At 39.1% G+C, this 17,808-nt stretch overlaps 1 protein-coding gene and 1 pseudogene across 1 annotated transcript; one reads left to right on the top strand and one right to left on the bottom strand.

Moving 5' to 3' along the window:
- Positions 1–389: 389 nt before the first annotated feature.
- On the top strand, positions 390–7,358 carry LOC141499421 (secreted Ly-6/uPAR-related protein 1-like). Its single transcript, XM_074202140.1, has 3 exons — positions 390–441; positions 4,194–4,313; positions 6,337–7,358. The coding sequence occupies exons 1-3, from the start codon at positions 390–392 to the stop codon at positions 6,549–6,551; spliced, it is 387 nt and encodes a 128-aa protein (XP_074058241.1). The 3' UTR covers positions 6,552–7,358.
- Positions 7,359–13,015: 5,657 nt separating this feature from the next.
- On the bottom strand, positions 13,016–16,166 carry LOC141499420 (E3 ubiquitin-protein ligase RNF126 pseudogene; annotated as a pseudogene).
- Positions 16,167–17,808: the final 1,642 nt, after the last annotated feature.

The following is a 17,808-nucleotide window of genomic DNA, read 5'->3' as shown; positions in this document are numbered from 1 at the left end:
TCTTTCAGATCATGGGCTGCTTGAAAGCCCTGTCTGAGAATAATTTGGAATTTCCTGAAGGCAAAGGTCACATTTTTCTTCTTAGATCAGGGTCTCCCTAAGAACAGATCTGATTTTTCTCTTCTAAGTCCAGGAAAAATGTCATATCTTCTGACTTAGCTAGGAGGGGCATTCAATTATTGTCCTTTGCCTAACATTGAGTTATCAGCAAGCCCAGACAGGCTACCAGTCTCATCCAATGAACCTATGAATTAGTAAAGGATTATTCCAGCTGTCATGACTCAGAAAACGGACTTGATCCCACCCATTTGAGAGAAATAGAATAGATAAATGTTCTGGAATTGAGGTTGAATCCTCAGTTGCTGAGCTCCTGGGTTTATATTCTGAAGATGGATTCCCTCTGGGTTTTCTTGCTGGTGACTGCTGCCTGTGTGGCACAGGGTAAGCCTGGGGAGGTGGGGGGTGTTCAAGAGGAAGTGGGAAGGAGTATGCCCACCTCCTAAAACTCAGTATTGGGACCTTGCCCATATCTGTCAACCTGATAGGGTGGAAAGAGTAATAGATTTGAAGTCTGAGTTCTTGGATTTCCACCCCAGCTCTGCTGCTGTGGGATCAACTGGGTGACCCTGAGCTCAGGATCCTTACATGTCAAATGATTTGGAAAGAAACTGAGTGTTTAAGACCATGCTAATTGCTGAGGATTAAAGTAGAAAAGCAAGATAGTCCCTGCTATCAAGGAGTTCACATTCTAATTCTTCTAGTTGCACTGTGTAGCAGTTCATATGAGTCTTCCAGTGCTTCTTTGTAAAATGAATGATATTCATCACAATAGGGCAGAGTAACAGTCCATCAAACTCATGGACCACAATTTGTTTAAGACCAGTTGATACATAGGGTCTGGGAGGGAAGACGATAATTTCTAATGTCCCTGGAGAACAATAACAAAGCAAATGCTCCCTTAACCCATGGTCAAATTGTGTCCCTATACTATCTCCTCCAATATCTGAAATTCCCTTTTGATTACACTTTAGGATAATTCTGAAAGTTAGAAAGTTTTGGGAATTCTTTCTAGCTTCCAGAAAACTCCCTAAGTTTCACAATTTCCCCGTCTTTATCCCTTTCCTGAGCTTGTAGACTCCAATCCTGGACCCAGCCAGTAGGATCTGTTAGTAATCATCACTGGGGAAACTCTTTGTATCTTTATAGCCACTTTTTCATTTCTCGTGGGAAGGAAAGAAGATGGAGTAGTTGTGGTGCAGTGAGAAAGAACATTAGATTTGAAGTCAGAGAATCCTTCCTGGATACTCTCTCCTTTTTTTACTTTTAAATAATACCTTTTTGGTGGGGCAGCTAGATGGCTCAGTGGATAGAGCACCAGCCCTGGAGTCAGGAGTACCTGAGTTCAAATCTGATCTCAGACACTTAATAATTACCTAGCTGTGACCTTGGGCAAGCCACTTAACCCGACTGCCTTGCAAAAACCTAAAAATAAAAAACAAAAAAAAATCTTTTGTTACTATATCACCTTGATCTCCATATTCATTCATTTATTAATCATTCCCTACCCAGAGAGTCACATTCTACAACAAAGAAAAAGTAGAGGGGAGAAATTTTTTTTAAAAATTGGTAAGACTAACCAATAAATGAGCTACATCTGGCAATATATATACAGTGTTCCATATCCATAGTTCCCCATCTTTGTAAAAAAGTGGAGGGGGAAATGCATTTTTTCATCTCTTCAAACTGGGATGAGTTTTGTTATTGTTTCCATTTACATTGTTGTTGTCATCTTATGGTCAGTTTACTTGATTCTTGTTTCACTGTGCAGCAATTCATATGAGTTTTCCTATGCTTCTTTGTAGAAAGTATAATATTCTCAATTAATGGACATCTACTTTTTTCTCAGTTTTTTGCTATAATAGAAAAAGTAGCTATAAATATTGGTATATATGGATGTATATTTCTTTCTGTCTTTTTCCTCCTATGTATAGTCATTAATATAGAGATAGACATAAACATAGATATACACATGTATATAAGCATATATATTACATACATTCATACATCTACACATATATGCATAGATATATATTTCATATATGAGATACATTATATATTTATTCACACAATTTAATTAAGAAATCTCAAATTAGAAATTCCTCAAGAAATTTAGCTTTGCCAAACATTGGGTTATTGAATTTAATTGTTTCAGATTCTTTATCTGATCTGTTCAATTGGTCAATTTTTCTGTTTTGTAGCTGATATTAGACAAAATGGCTTTGGTCATTATTGTATTGAATATTCATGTCACTGCTTTTTTAGCTTGGTTCTCTTCCCAGAGGAAGCATCTTCTCAATCACTTTTGCTATATCATCCTTTGTGTTCTAACTCTAAATCTACCTGGTTATGAGGATACTCCCAAAGCTTTTTCTTGTTCAAATATCATCAACTCCCATATATTCAATTATCATCTCTGTGCAGACAGTTCCCAGATCTATGTATCTTCTCTTAGTTTCTCTTCCAAGTCCTAGTAACATAAAACTTTTTGGAAACTTTTTGGAAATTTCCAAATGGATGTCACATGGACAACCAAAATATCCCTACTCTTTGACTCAGAGATCCCACTATAACCAAACACATTAAACCCAGAAAGAATATAGATATAGATGGAGATATCAGTATATTTATAGCAGAATTTACTGTACTAGCAAAAATCTGACAGCAAACTTAATGTCCAAAATCAAATTCAAATCTTCTCCCCTTTCTAAATCCCCTTCTTCCAAAATTCCCTTCGTCTGTTAAGGGTACATCACCCTGCCATTTATCAAGACTCATAGCTTCGGAGTCATCCTCAACTCTTCTTTCTTCCTGAGCAAAGGTTTGTTGATCCTTTCTTCCCAATGTCTCTCCCATCACCCCCTTCTCTCCACTAATGCAAGACCTCATCACCTCTCACCTGTACTATTGCAATAGACTCTTAATTGGTTTCCCTGAATCCAGTCTCTCCTCTCTCCCATTCATTTTCTGTCAAGTTGATATTCCTAAAGCAAAGATTTAAATATATTACTCATTGTTCAAAAAGAGGCTCCCTATAACCTTCAGAATAAAATACAAATCTAATCTGGCATCAGACTACCTTTCAAGGTTTATTATAACTTTGTCCCTTTTGTTTATTTTTTTTAGCCAAACTCATTGTACCAGACTGACTTACTTGCTGCTTGCTCTTCATGTCTAGTGTTCCAGATCCTTTCTTTGAACTTTGTTTAGCTTACACCCCAGGCCAGGAATGCACTTCCTCCTCCTCTTTGCCTCTTAGAGCCCCAACTTTCTTCAGAGTTCAGTTATCCTACATGAGTGAAATCTCCCTATGATAAGTACCAACAGCTCCTGGAATGACTTTTTTGGTTCACTGCATTTATATTTTTGTATTTACTTATGATCATAGAACCATATCTCAAGATCTAGAAGCAACTTTGGGATCATTTTACAGAGGAGAAAACTGAGTCCCAGCATGAATAAAAATGGTTAATCAACTTGTCAGAGCTCACACTGGTAGTGAATGAATCAGAATTCAAACCCAGATCTTCTAACTCCAAATCCTCCTTGTTGTGTACCACACTGGTGTGTGAACTTTATTGTCACTGATAGAATTTGAACTCATTTATGGCAGAAATTATTGCATTTTTGTATTTTATTCCCAGGAACATTAATCAATGTTCCTTTATTTATTGATTGATTCTGTTGCTCATTCCTGTGTGTAATTTTGGGCAAATCGCCTTATATCCATGGGCTTCCAAATTCCCTTCTCTGTATAAAGAGAATATTTGAACTGAGATTGCTTCTAACTTGAAATCAGCAATCTTTTTGTCTGAGTATGCTCAGCATCATACCATCAGTATGTATAGCACTACCAGAACTAGACATCATGCCTCCTGACTCCTTCCCTTTTACCTGGTGATATGCTCTTACACAAGGAGCTCAGTGGGGGATAAAGATTTGGTGGTGATGGGTGGGCTCCTGGAAGAAACTCTGAACATTCAGAATGGGGTTCCTGTTGTCCCATGCCCAGGCTCCTCACCTTAGATGGAATGGTAAATCCATTTTCCATAATATTCTTCACTCTCTGTTCTGACATTCCTTCTAGATGTGACACCCTATGATTATAAATGCAATCCCCTTCCCTTTTCACCCAGGCAACACTTTGAAATGCTTCACCTGCAAAGAGCCAACTGACATCTATGAATGTAGAAACATCAGTATCTGCAACCACGGGGAGACCTCCTGCACGACCAAGTTGGAGAATGTGGAGTCAGGTAAGGGCTGACAATTGGCTGGCTTGGTCTCCTCTAAGTCCTATAATGGAAGAGGCACTAGGAAACCTCTCAGAGTAGCCAATATTCTATTGAACTAACCTTCCCCTGTGCACTAACTTATTATATCTTAGGGTTCAGTATTGCCCTCCCCAACCTTTTCTTTAAGGTTTCTCTAAGAGGAAGAAGCAAGTAGGATTGTTGGGTGGGTGAGAAGCAATTTACTAGATGCTTCCAGACTTCAGAAAAAGGGTAATGATATGAAGGAAAGGATTAAGAAGGAGGAAAAATATGGTAAAGAAAGGAATGACATTGAGGGAACTTCTCCTCTGACCTGGCTAAGGGGAGAGAAGTACCCCATGAAAAGATGAAGGTTCAGATTGTACTCAGTCAAAGGGTTCATACTGTGAATAGGGTCCAGGGTACAATATATGAAAGTATAAGGGTTTCAATCAGTTAACAGAATCAGACTCAGAATAGGATAGGGATTCAAAGTGGACCTAGGCTTGGGGCTCAGAGTGGGAACAGTGAGAGGAGGGATAGTTTACAGTCTGCTGAAGATATCCAGATCTTACAGGTTCACTTAAACATCTTCTGACCATGATTGGTATAATCTTAAAAAGTGAGTTTCATTAGTGCAGATTGTCTCTTTCTCATATTCAGTACTATAAGCTTTGTATTGTCTTGTCCAAAACAAACATTCTTTTCTTCATTGCAACATTTTTTGCATCATAGTAGTTTTCCTCCCCTGGTTTTTCCAATGTTCTTCCAACTTTAAGAAGCCTTAACTGTTTAGGCATCAATAATAACCCTTCTGGCTGCTGGCTCTGCCAAAGATCTTGGCTTGTTTCTTGAGTTTGGGTTGGTCTGTTACACAGAAATAGTTTGCCTGTTCTTGGTATTGTTTTCCATTTTTGACCATAGTATGATGACTTAGTCGGTTTGACTGTGGGCTTGAATGCTCCCTAAAAATAATTTACTTTCCCATATCAACAGTCACTACAGTATCTCTTAGCAATCATTGAAGTGTGCTCTTTAAGAACTACAAAACTCACATATTTCTTTTGTGTAATTAAAAAAAAAGAATTAAAAAGTCAACAAAAGAGAACAATGAAAGATGTGTGGCATAAAATACAGTATTCAGATGACAGATAATTAGCTAAAGGGAAAGCCAACTTGAATCAGTCCTATCTGATCAAAGTCAAATGTTCTGAATCAACATAATACTGTTGCTGTCATAAAATGAAATATGTCAAAACCATTGTTTTTTCCCAAGTAATTCATACATCACTATACTACCAGGTTTCCTGCTTTTATTGGATATGTGCAGATCTTTTTCTTCTCTACTCCTCTATCTCTTCAGTCTTCCCAAATAAAAATGATCTCTCCCTACTCAAATTTCCCATAGTATTTTTATATCATCCATAACTGAAAAGTACCTTAGAAATCAGGAAAAAAGCAACTGAGACCCAGATAGGATATGTTGTCATTCTTGAAGAAGACCATGACATCAGAGAGGTGATTTCATAACAAGCACATGAATTGGATTTGAGTGAGTAGGTGAAGTGCTATGTCACCAGGTCTCACTATCTTCTCCAGAGTCATCTGGGTCTAGTGGTCAGATATGAATCAAGATAACGGGAGATGACCCTGGATGCAAGGCAGTCAGTTAAATGACTTGCCCAAGTTCACACAGCTAGTAAGTGTCTGAGGTCAGATTTGAGGTCAGACTCCTGACTCCAGAGATGGTGCTCTTATCCACTGCATTGCTCAAGGATATACAGCTAATTAGATTAAATTTACTCTGCAGAAATACTACTTTGTGACATAAGGTGTATGAGCTAACTCCTCCCATTAGGGTAAGCATGCTGAGGTCAGGAATTGTGTCATATCTCTAGCCTCAATCACAAGGTTCCCTACCCAGCAGAAACTTAGTGTTTTGCTTTGAATTGAATTGAACATAAAGCTGAGAGATGCTGAGGGAATATTTCTTTTTTCACCTTCTCCCCATTTTATCTGTCTCCAGAATATCCATTTTTTCATAATGCTATAGTGACCCGTTCCTGCTCTCACAACTGCGTGGCTACAGACCCCGACACCATTGGTCTTGCCCATCCTGTTTCTTGCTGCTACAGAGACCTCTGCAACACAGATAATGCCTTGGGAGATGGGACCAGGCCCAGGGTCCTGCTGGGACTGCCAGTTCTCACCAGTTTCCTCTACCTGATATATTCACTCTAGTTGTACTCATGGGCATCTGGGTAGTATATTCAGCACACATCATAATCCTCATAGTATAGTCTCCATTCCTCACCCCCAACCTGGACACCTCCCTGGCACTATGCAGTGGAAATATCACAGAAATTGCAAAGTAATCTTTTTCTTGCTCTTGTGGTGAGACCCTTCTCCTGCCTATGGCTCAGGATCTGGACAACTATCTTCCATCCTTCTTCTAAGACCCATCCAGTGATGCATTTCTCTGGAGGAAGAGAGAACTTTGGAAATTTAACAAAGGAAATGGAACAGCCTTTGAATAAACAAATGACTGCCAATTTCTGTAGAAACCATCATATCTGTAGAAGGAAGCCTAGGGGCTTCTCTAGGAAATAGGATATTGAACTTTCCTGAGGGAAGAAATGTGATCCCCATCTCAAAGAGACATGGAGCCCTCAGGGAGCCCTGACCTGAGAAGACCAAAAAGGACACCTGGTCAAAGGGAAGATATTGGACCTCAAGAGACACATCTCTTCCCTTTACCAAACTTCTAGACTAAGGAGGGGAAAGGGCCCCTGGTCCCAAAGGTCCTATTTGGGGTAAGGCAAAGACAGGGAGAAATAAAAAAAAGGAACAAGGATTAAAGAGTCAGAAAGACAGACAGATACACTCACTTGTAACAGAGTGAAAGAGAGCAAACGAGAGAGATAGCAGAAAGAGCTATGGAGATAAAGAAGGAGGAAGATATGCACAAAAGTCAGAAACATTCAATTCATTTATTCAACAGATATATAGATCTTGTTGTTGTTCAGTCATTTCAGTCATGTCTGATTCTTTGTGACCTCATTTAGAGTTTTCTTAGTAAAGATCCTAGAGTGGTTTGCCATTTCCTTCTACAGTTCATTTTACAGATGAAGAAATTGAGGCAAAAAGGGTTAAATAACTTAGATTTGAAATCAGAAAGATGAGTTTTCCTGACGCTAGACCCAACATTCTATACACTGCTCCATCTAGAGACCCATATACATCCACACATCTATACATGCATATGTATATATGTATATCTATATTTGTCCTTGTATCCTTATTAATTCATTCATTTATCCATCCATCCATCCATTTGTTTGTTTATTTGTTTATCTCTTCTGATCCTAGAGATCTAATATGTTTGTTTCCAATTCCCCAGGATAGATCTGGCCCATGGCTCTAAGACCTGGACATTAATACTGGTATAACCATGTCCTCCCCTTGTCCTTGCCAACTCTCCCAGGCAAATCCTTAAAAACCCACCCACCTCAACCCTTCTATCCCCTAAGCCTTCTCTGGCACCAAGTCTCCATTCCTTGAAGTCTGCATTGATGCTGTCTCTCCCTGAAATGGAATTCCAGGAGACCTGTGTAAACAAAGAAGCACCATATACATTTGAGCTATTGTATTGTCAGCACCTCAACTCACTGTTGCTCTATGACTCCATCCCAGACCCAGAGTCTCAAGGAGTCACAAAATCCTAGGACCTCAGATGCCATCTAGTTCAATCTATGCTGCCTCCAATCAGATATTGGGGGTGGGGAGAGAAGAAGCTTTATTCAGAGAAAGCAGGAAGTATAATGGCAAGATTCCTGGGGTTTGAGTCAAATAATATATGTCTGGTTCAGGTTCTGACACCTACTCATAGCTTCCCCCTCTATTACTCAGTTTCTTCATCTGTAAAAATGGAGATACCTATATTACATGCTAAATTTTAAAGTGATATATAAATCTAGAAGCATTATAGAAATAGGATTGATTTTTAAAATTATTATTATTATTATTATTATTATTATTATTGTTATTTCTAACTCATCTTGGACTTCTCTTTCCTGGGATCTAGTGCAAAGCTTCCCCAAGAGCCTACAGTTTGGGTAGATAACTAGATCCCTCTTTCCCTGTTTTGTTTCAATGGTCTGCCCCAGTCCACAGCCTCAGCACTAATTTGGGCTCCATGGCTATTCTATGAGCCTGGTACCACATAAGTGATTTTTCTGTGCCAATTGCTAGACCATGAGAGTCTAGTCTTTCCTTACTCCAGGGAATCAGGCCAGTGTTAGTGAAAGAAGCTCAAGGGGACTCATTCTATACTCTTGGACTCAATACTCATCAATTAAGAAACTTCTAATTCCAGGGTGGTGGTTTGGTGTATGTGCTCTGCCCATATTCCTACCAATCAACGACTACAAAACTTTGACCAAAGGAAAGACAAAGAAGATGTAATTCTTGAATGACAAGCTTTTAGATTTAGAGCTAAAAGGGACCTTCAGGGTCATCCTGTCTCATCATTTTATTTTACAGATGAGGATCTTGAAGCCAAAAGGATCATTCTAGTCAAAAGGGGTATAGTTCAAGTTCAAGGTCAGGGTCTCTAATTGTAAATTCAGGGCTCCTTTTACTGTCAGATCTCTTTCCTGCCATGAAGTGTTCAGGTACTTATCAAGAGACTCCTTATTTCTTCTATTGGTATTCACCAAATAATCTGGGAACTCTATCTGATGTCACCTATTCCTTAGTCGAGTAATAACCAAATTCCTTTCAAACACACAGATTTATAAGGTCTGAAATATGAACACATTTATTTAGAGAATAAAGAAAACCAATAGAACTCATATACCCAAGGCACAGTCTCAGTCACACATGATCAGGGTTCCTACAGAAGATCTTGGGTGTGTATTCAGGGAGGGGGGAGGACTGGTCCTTTCCCTAGCATTACTGAAATTTTCACTAAAAAAGGGTGCCAATTTCCTCTTCTCCAGTCCTTGAATCCCCCCACAATTTTTGCCCCTATGTAGGTACAGTGGTTCATACTTCCTACCATTATCTTTATTTCCAAAGAAATTCTTTTTCTACACAGAACCAGCTATTTCCACCTCCATGATCCATCCAGGTCTTATTTATAAAAAAAAAAAACAACAGGGTTCTAGGTACCTCTTTTGAATAATCTTCTCTTGTAGTAGACCCTCTGGGTCTCATACAAAAGAAGTTTCCTGGGATTACAAGAGCTGTTTACAGATTAACAAATGGATCTGGGGATTCCATGCAGGTGTATATGATGATGTCACATATCTTCCCCAGAACCTGTGTGTTGTATCTTCTGCCCATTTCAGCACTCTTATAGCCCTAGAACCTTGGGAAGAGGAGCATCATGATTCTCCATTCCGCTTCCCCACCCCCAAATACTATGTGGGATTATTTAAATTACTTGGAACTAAAGATGAAAATCATGAGTATGTCATAGAGGAAAATTCTACATGATATATTCTCATTCAATAAAACAAATCTAATCCTGCAAATATACACATATACAAACATATGCACACCCACACACACATACACCCACACACACACCCACACACCCACACACACATATATATATATATATATATATATATATATATATATATATATATATATAAAATAAGAATGTAAAATCACATCTTATATACCATTATCACCCCAGATAGGAGGGAATGTAGTCAGCAATAGCAGTGGCTACAAAGAGATAAAAAAAAGAATTAAGAAAAGAACATTAAACTTGGCAATTAAGAGAAAATTGGTTGGTTAAAAAGGTCAAGTACATTTGCCTTGTGTCCACAAAGCAACTGGTTCTCACACTACCTCATCTTAGTGAAGTGCTCCATCTATTTATCTCTATTCTATCTAAGGACATCACGTACTAACAATTTTCTTCTTAAGGGAGAGTACTTTCATCCTAATTTCAGTTTTTACAGGATAGGCTTGTTATCAGGATTCTACCCTTCCTAGAACTCCATCAGAACCAAAACATCATAAGTAGAATGTTAAACCTTCTTGGGTTATAGATATAGATATAGATAACTAGTTGATACATAGATTTTTTCCCCTGGCTTTAATCATCTAGAACATCCATTTTCAAAGGGTACCATAATATTCATGATAGTGGCTGATGTATTCTCATGATCTAAAAATAACTAAATCTGTCCAAGATGTCTTATTAAACCTGATTCAATCTGGCTTGGTGCATAAGTCAGCCAAAAAAACTGTAGTACCCTCCTTTTACAACAATAACAAAAGATGCCAAGGCAACAGAATTGAGAATATATTCCCCTGATCATGATTATCAATCAACAAGAATTGATTATAGAATTGGCAAATCATAACTTATGGTATTTGTTCTATTCTCTCAAGTACAAGGAGTATTCATTATTATATTTGTAGTTCTAAGAACTGATTGGTTCAGGGATCATGACATTTGCTGATCCTCAAAACTGAATAAAAACTAATATGTTCAACCACCCCAATGCACCATCTTGCCAAAAGGCCCTAGAACTGGATCAAGGACAGATAAGAATCCTTAACATCATCATACTCCAGACTGAGCTGTAGCATCACTCAACTAAGTGTTCCATTATTTTGTGGGATGCCCACTAGCAAATGCTGAGCCATGACATTTCCTAATGTGTTTGGGAATTCTCAGGGATGAAAACAACAAAAGCACATATTACTGTTGAGTAATTTTGCTAATAAATAAACTCAGTCAACCCAGGGATGACTGTCAACTCCTGCCTTGGCTCAAACTTGGACATGAAGTGAAAATTCTATAGGTCTAGCATTACTGAGATGATATACATTTAATTGGCTTGGTCAGATTGTCACAGTCTTCAGTTTGACAGATCAATGGACTGTTATCTCTCCATGTCTAAAAAGGAGTTCCAGATACATGATCTTAGATCTTCCTAGTGAGGTCCACTCCAAAGCTGAGAATGGATGGTATAATCAGTCTTGATATCAGAGAGCTCCTGGCAGATCAATATAAGAGTCTTTGAGTAGTGAGAGCTCTCCTGGTACAAGGTTATTCCCAAGACATCAAACTTGGCATCACTATGTAACACAAAAGGCTTACTTAAATGGGTGAAGACCAATCCCTTGCATGTATAAGGCAATTAATTAGATTCTTAAAGGCTTGGTCACATTTCCCATTCCAGCTGCTTCTAAAGGGCACCAAGGGATCAAGTCTAGGATATTCCTTTCACCTAAGACATGAATTTCCTATATGTCTTTCTACTTGTGTTTGTCCCCTCCTATTATATATTTAACCCAGTACCTAGCTTACATTAAGTTCTTAATAAATGCTTGTTGACCCAACTTTACATACATGGGTGAAACTTACAGAAAGGTTTTTAATTTTTTTCATAAATCTCTGATAATCACAAATCCCCAGAAATAACACCCACTCACAATAATTCTTTAAACTTATATAGGTAACAAGTATTTCTGTCTTCTCAAGGTCAATACTCCCTCCTTGCTGAGGTGACCCATGTACATGACCCATAAATGATTAGAAAAACTAACACTTGTTAAGCCACAGGTTTAGGTCCATAGTATCAAACCAATTAAAAGTTCTCAGGTATTCCTCATGTTCATCTAATGCCCATTGAAATATAGTGAGATATTCTAGATTGCCCAACAACTCTAAGTATTTTTTTAGGTTTTTTTGCAAGGCCAATGGGGTTAAGTGGCTTGCCCAAGGCCACACAGCTATGTAATTATTAAGTGTCTGAGGCTGGATTTGAACCCAGGTACTCCTGACTCCAGGACCATTGCTCTATCCACTGCTCCACCTAGCCACCCCTACTCTAAGAATTTTTAACACTTGCCACTTCTCCCTATCAACCATTGAAAAATTGTGGGAGTACATCTTAGGAAAAAGAAATCAGAAGAGAACTTTATTGTGTATTTTTCCCCACATAAAGCTAGGAGGAGAATTCTTAACCAAAAGACAGAAATAATTACAAGAGATGAAGTAGTTTTAACTAAATTAAAAAAAAACTTTTGCATCAACAAAATCAATATGGTTATGATAAGAATGAAAGCTAGTATCTGGGGATGGGGGAGAATTGCATTTAATATGCCTAACAGATGTGATAGCTAAGAGTTTCTCATTCTATTACTATTAAAGAGACTGGGTCAGTTTCTCTGAGATAAAATTTGCATGGTTGAAAGCTTATGGACTGATATCTGTTGTATTAGTGTGGCCATTATGATCATGGAAGCTGAAATGAGCAATATTGATATTGTCTCTTTAGAAAACTAATACCTAGGGGCGGCTAGGTGGCATAGTGGATAGAGCACCGGCCTTGGAGTCAGAAATACCTGGGTTCAAATCCAGCCTCAGACACTTAAAAATTACCCAGCTGTGTGGCCTTGGGAAAGCAACTTAACCCCATTTGCCTTGCAAAAAAAAAACCTATAAAAAAAAGAAAGAAAACTAATACCTAAAAATTTTCCTTCTGTGGGAACTCATCCATGATCATTTTGTTTCCTTTACTCTTTTTTTGAGCTAACACATCCATTTATTTAATAGCAGCAATAATTTAAAATTATAAAACCCCTTTCCATTGTTGAGCATTAGAGGGCGAGGCTATAAAGACAGACAGGATGATGAGGAGAGGATAGCTGTAGGGGGAGTGGACAGTTCGCATGTTGGATGGCAATGAAACAGCCACACCACCGGCCTTCCCACCTGGGAGCATTTTCTATGTTCCCTCTGTGGGGGTTACAAAGGTTAGGGGGACTGTTGGGGAGAAAGGGGAAAATTAAAACTATCTCAAATCCACAACCATAGAGATGGCCTAGTCACATCCATCCTTCATTTCAAACAACCTGGTACCTGCTAGGATCCAGACTGATGAAACGCAGTTAATGTGACCCGGGGACTTTGGAAGCCAGCTCAGTGGTAGCCATCAATTGGCAGGAGAGACAGAGCTTCCCTGGAACCCTCAGATGAGTTGGGGACTGGCAGGTGGTGGGGGAGGAGGTCTAAAGGCCTTTGGTGCTTCCAAAGTTTGTTGGGAAAAAAAGGAAAAAAAAGGTTCTGGGGTCTTGGGGTCTCTCCCGCCCCCCCCCCCACTCTGCTTCTTGGGTTCAGTGTGGGGTGGGGGAAGACTAGCTGCTCCCTCTGACCAGGAGGCAGATGGGCAATGGACAGGGTAGGGTAGGGAGCAAAGGGGAAAGAGGGAAGAAGGTCGGGGGTTGGTTGGACTGGCTGGTGGTGAGATTCACGAGTTGTTTGTTGAGTTTTCATTACTTGGCGAACTGGAGGAGGAGGAGGAAGAAGAGGAAGAGAAATTCATTCCTGTCAGTCCCTGGGGGATTTGTGGCAGTGTTCTGTCCACTTAAGCTTTTCCGACACAATGGGCAGGTATGATGCTGTTCCAGCCAGGGGTCTGTCTATACAGCCATCGTGGAGTAAGTGATTGCAAGGTAACTGCCGGGCATTCTCACCCAGTCTATAGTCATCTTTGCATACAGGACATTTTAACCCTGAACCTACGTGTTTCTCTGTGACGTGCATGGTGGGAAGGGCTTGTATTTTCTCTTTGTCTGCTGGTGGGGGACCTGTGTTTTCAAACTGATTAAGGAGCTGTGTAATGATCGCATCCAGGCCATTAGCACCCCACGCATAGTCCATTGGATTTAAATGCAAAACACCCCAAAGGCCCAATCCCAAATTTGGTATTGTTGCAGGTGCAATAATTCCATTGACCAATTGCTGAATAATCCCTTCACGCCTTCACGCCTGCCTGTGACACGCCATGCAGTGAGGTGGGCCCGGGGCTGCCATGCGCCATAGCGATGGCGGGACTGGTGTTCTCTCTCCTGCCTGTTCTCCTAGTCTCTGGTCTCCTCAGATTGCACCCCAGAGCCGAATGTGGGAAATTCAAAGCTGTCATCACAAATCCCAAAGGCAAACTGGCCATAGCCCTGTGGCAAGGTGAATAAATAAAGCTGATCCACATTCTCAAATGGTTGTCTGTTCTGATTTGTGGGGGCTGTAGCAGAGTTGGAACAATTTTCAGTATTTCTGGTCTCTTCTGGAAGCTATTCAATAAAACCAGACTCACACCTTGGGCAGATATAATCCAGCAGCCGTGGGGAGATCTCGGCCGAACAGTCATCGGAACCCCGGTTTCCTTTACTTTTGATCTAACCTTAGATTCCTTGACTTCTTGTGTGATGAGCATGGACAGTCTGTCTGATATCCATATAGACTACAGATCCACAGGATAAGGTTTGCCCATTGACCTAGGGCCCATGAAAAACCAAGTGCCTACTATAGGTCTGGGAGTCCTTAACCTATCGTTATAGTAAGTGAGTTTAGATCTCCATTTGCAAGAATCTATAAGTTCTGGGTATTTCAAGGACCCACTGAAAATATTTTGCCCTCACCTTCAGTTGGACGGTCTTATGTGTTGAAGGAATCCTTGAAGAAATTTCAAGTGACACTTTTAGAGAGACTCAGAAGAATTTTCACCCAAGATTATTTAGCTTCTCACCAAAAGTGAGAGAGTAAGGAAGTAACTCTTAATCAACCCCACAGATCTTATCTCTATTGGGAGCTCTGACTAGACCAAATTTTTCCTCTGAGAGGGGAGGGGAAGGTTAGATTTTCTTTTTACTTTTTTATGTTTGGTTTGAGGCAGGTTTTTGTAAACACCAAGAGAGGAGTAGTCTCTGAAAATTTTATAAAATGATATATTTTTGTTAAAATTGTGTAGTAATGTATTTGGGCCCACCAGTAAATGTTTAACACTATTTGACCACTTCTATAAAAACCTGCATTGTTTTGCTGTCAGTAGTAACATCAACAACAAAAACTGAAAATGGCATGCAATAATAATGAACAAGAAATGTGACCCTGGAGAAGAATTATGAAAATATATCTCTCTCCCTTCTTTGCAGAACTGGGAGTCTGTGGGTGTGGGATAGGGTATACAGCATCAGCCTTGGTTGATTGATATATGAGCTGATTTTGTGAACAGTAAGGTTGGTTTTTTCATCTTTAAAAAAAGCATCACCACAAGGAATGATTTACTGGTTGGGGAGGGATGGAAGGCTATATTGTGAAATGAGGGTATTGATTAAAATATGATTTAAAAATTATGACTAGTTCAAGCTCTCATGCAAATTTTTTTCCAGAGAAAATGATTATGTCATTGCTTAAGAAGGATCCAGCACTTAGCATAGTATTCCAAAGTTTAGCAACTCACACAAAATATGTGTTTAATAAATATATATTGACTGACTAGTTGTTCATTCCCATGCAAAGTCTCAGGATAATAAAACAAACAAAAAACCAGGATGTTCCACTCAAACCAAATAAACAAGTAATCTTGGAAATCAGGAATCTACATCTGAGCCAATAAATATTGAAGACAACTTTCCTTTCAGGTAAATCCCACTGCCTTTAGGGAAATGTACAGTGTTTCCAGTGCCACTCTGGTGTTGAAGTAATCCATGGGGAAAAGAAGTGTCTAGCAACCCTTCCTTTAACCCTATCTTCCCTCAGGATCTACAAAGTTCACATGAATCACAATACTATTGGAAGGATAGATCTGAGTTTTCTTTCCACAAAAATGACTCCCTGCTCTTTCAATTTTTCTTCCTCTTTGGGGCTGAGTAGATGGTGTGGACCATGGGCCTCTCTCTTTGTCCCAGTAAGGTTAAATGTCAACTTCATCTTCCCCTCTCATCTTTCATGAGGTTCTTCTTTCTTTTTCTATCTGATAGTACCTTTTTCTGAAGAGAGGTTGGGGGAAGGTCTAACAGTACAAAGGTGATGTCCTTGGTCATCTTCAAGTATAACAGAGGGTCTCAAGAGAAGAGCAAACAGACTTCCTTTCAGGTCCTAACGTGTTAAAATTGCTATACACACACACACACACACACACACACATAGTTCCGTGAAGGAAATGCACAGATCTTTCCCTAGAGAATTAGTCATTCTTTTGACTAACTTCCTTCTGCATTTGCATAATCTCTCTATTTGAGTCCAGTTGAAGTTATTAAGCAGTAAGATATAGCTTATGAATGAAGCCAGGAATTTGACAAAACAAAGGTCTCATCAATGAAGCAATAAAGTTATACAGAACAAAGGGGATTCTCTTCTAGTCAAGGAAACAGAAAAGGAAGTAGAGGATTATCTGATTCCTCATGCCTGAATATACCCACTATGAACCAACTCTCTGTTCTAATGAAGCTCATAGCCATTAGGGCTACTTCAAATAGGTGCTTTGATATGACTCCTTGAATTCACTTACTTGTTCCCATCATTTTAGTTTGCTTAGTTCCTGAGGGAAAAAGAAGATAGCTACAGTCCAAAAGGAAGCAATCACAATCCAAATGTAATTAGCAAAGTCTGCCTTATTTTGGTCCACCTCAGCACATTGGTGATTTCTCTAGTCCCTTGACTTTGTGCATCCATATCAAGTCTTCTTCCCCAGTCAGACTGACCTGGTGTGAGTAGAGGGCTTGTTCCTACTATTCAGACAGCCATAACTGCTAAGGGATCCTCTTCTCTTCTAGAGTTCATGCTAGTCTGACAATGGTTTATACACTTTATGGTGACTAGGCCATTAATCACCATTCTCTGAGGTTTATGCTCTGCAAAAAAGGTGAAATTCTTTTCTCCCTCTTTTCTGGAGAATAGCTATGAACTTTACTTTATCTCAAGAAAAATAAGGAAGGAAAAAGTAAGAACAAAATGACTCTAGTAGTCCAACTTTTTGTGATCCCACTTGGGTTTTTTTTTTTTGGCAGAGATACTGAAGTGGTTTACCATTTCTTTCTCTGGATCATTTTCCAGAAGAGATAACTAAGGTAAAAAGGGTTCAGTGTCTTGTCCAATTGCACTCAGGTCCTCCTGTCTCCAGATCCAATACTCTATCTACATGAGCTGCCCACTGAGCCACCTTAGTGGTATCTTAATAGCACCAGATGTCAAACCATAGCACAAAAGAGCAATCAGTAAAAATCTATGGTACTAGTTTAAAAAAGAGAGAGGTCTCTTGGTAGAGCAGGTTAGCTATACAACATAGATCCAAATATAGAAGCATAGTCTTTAATAAGCCAAATGACTATATATACTGGGGTAAGAACTCATTATTCAACAAAAACTACTGGGAAAATAGAAAGCAATCTGACAGAAATTAAACATAAATCTACATTCACACTATATAGTGAGATAAGCTCCAAGTGGTTATATAGATCTTAGCTTTAAAATGATCTAAAAATATACCAGCAGAACATGGTGGGGAATGACTTTTAGGCATATGAATACAGGGGGGGCTTAAACAAGGGATAGAAAGGACCATGGATGGTAAAAATGACAATTTTGATTACATAAAATGAAAAAAGCTTTTGCACAAGCAAAACCAATGCAGTTAAAATTAGAAGGAAGTAGTTAAAAGAAAAATGACCTTTGTAACAAATTTGT

Source organism: Macrotis lagotis, chromosome X (genome assembly GCF_037893015.1).
Source record: "Macrotis lagotis isolate mMagLag1 chromosome X, bilby.v1.9.chrom.fasta, whole genome shotgun sequence".
NCBI lineage: Eukaryota > Metazoa > Chordata > Mammalia > Peramelemorphia > Peramelidae > Macrotis > Macrotis lagotis.
Note: the sequence above shows the minus strand (reverse complement) of the source record. Positions and strands in the feature narration are given on the sequence as shown.

Bases quoted from the DNA above. Each gene is read 5' to 3' on its own strand.
- LOC141499421 (XM_074202140.1), top strand. From the start codon at position 390: ATGGATTCCCTCTGGGTTTTCTTGCTGGTGACTGCTGCCTGTGTGGCA. The intron at 442-4,193 runs GTAAGCCTGGGG...CTTTTCACCCAG, and splicing joins TGCTGCCTGTGTGGCACAGG to GCAACACTTTGAAATGCTTC. The intron at 4,314-6,336 runs GTAAGGGCTGAC...ATCTGTCTCCAG, and splicing joins GTTGGAGAATGTGGAGTCAG to AATATCCATTTTTTCATAAT.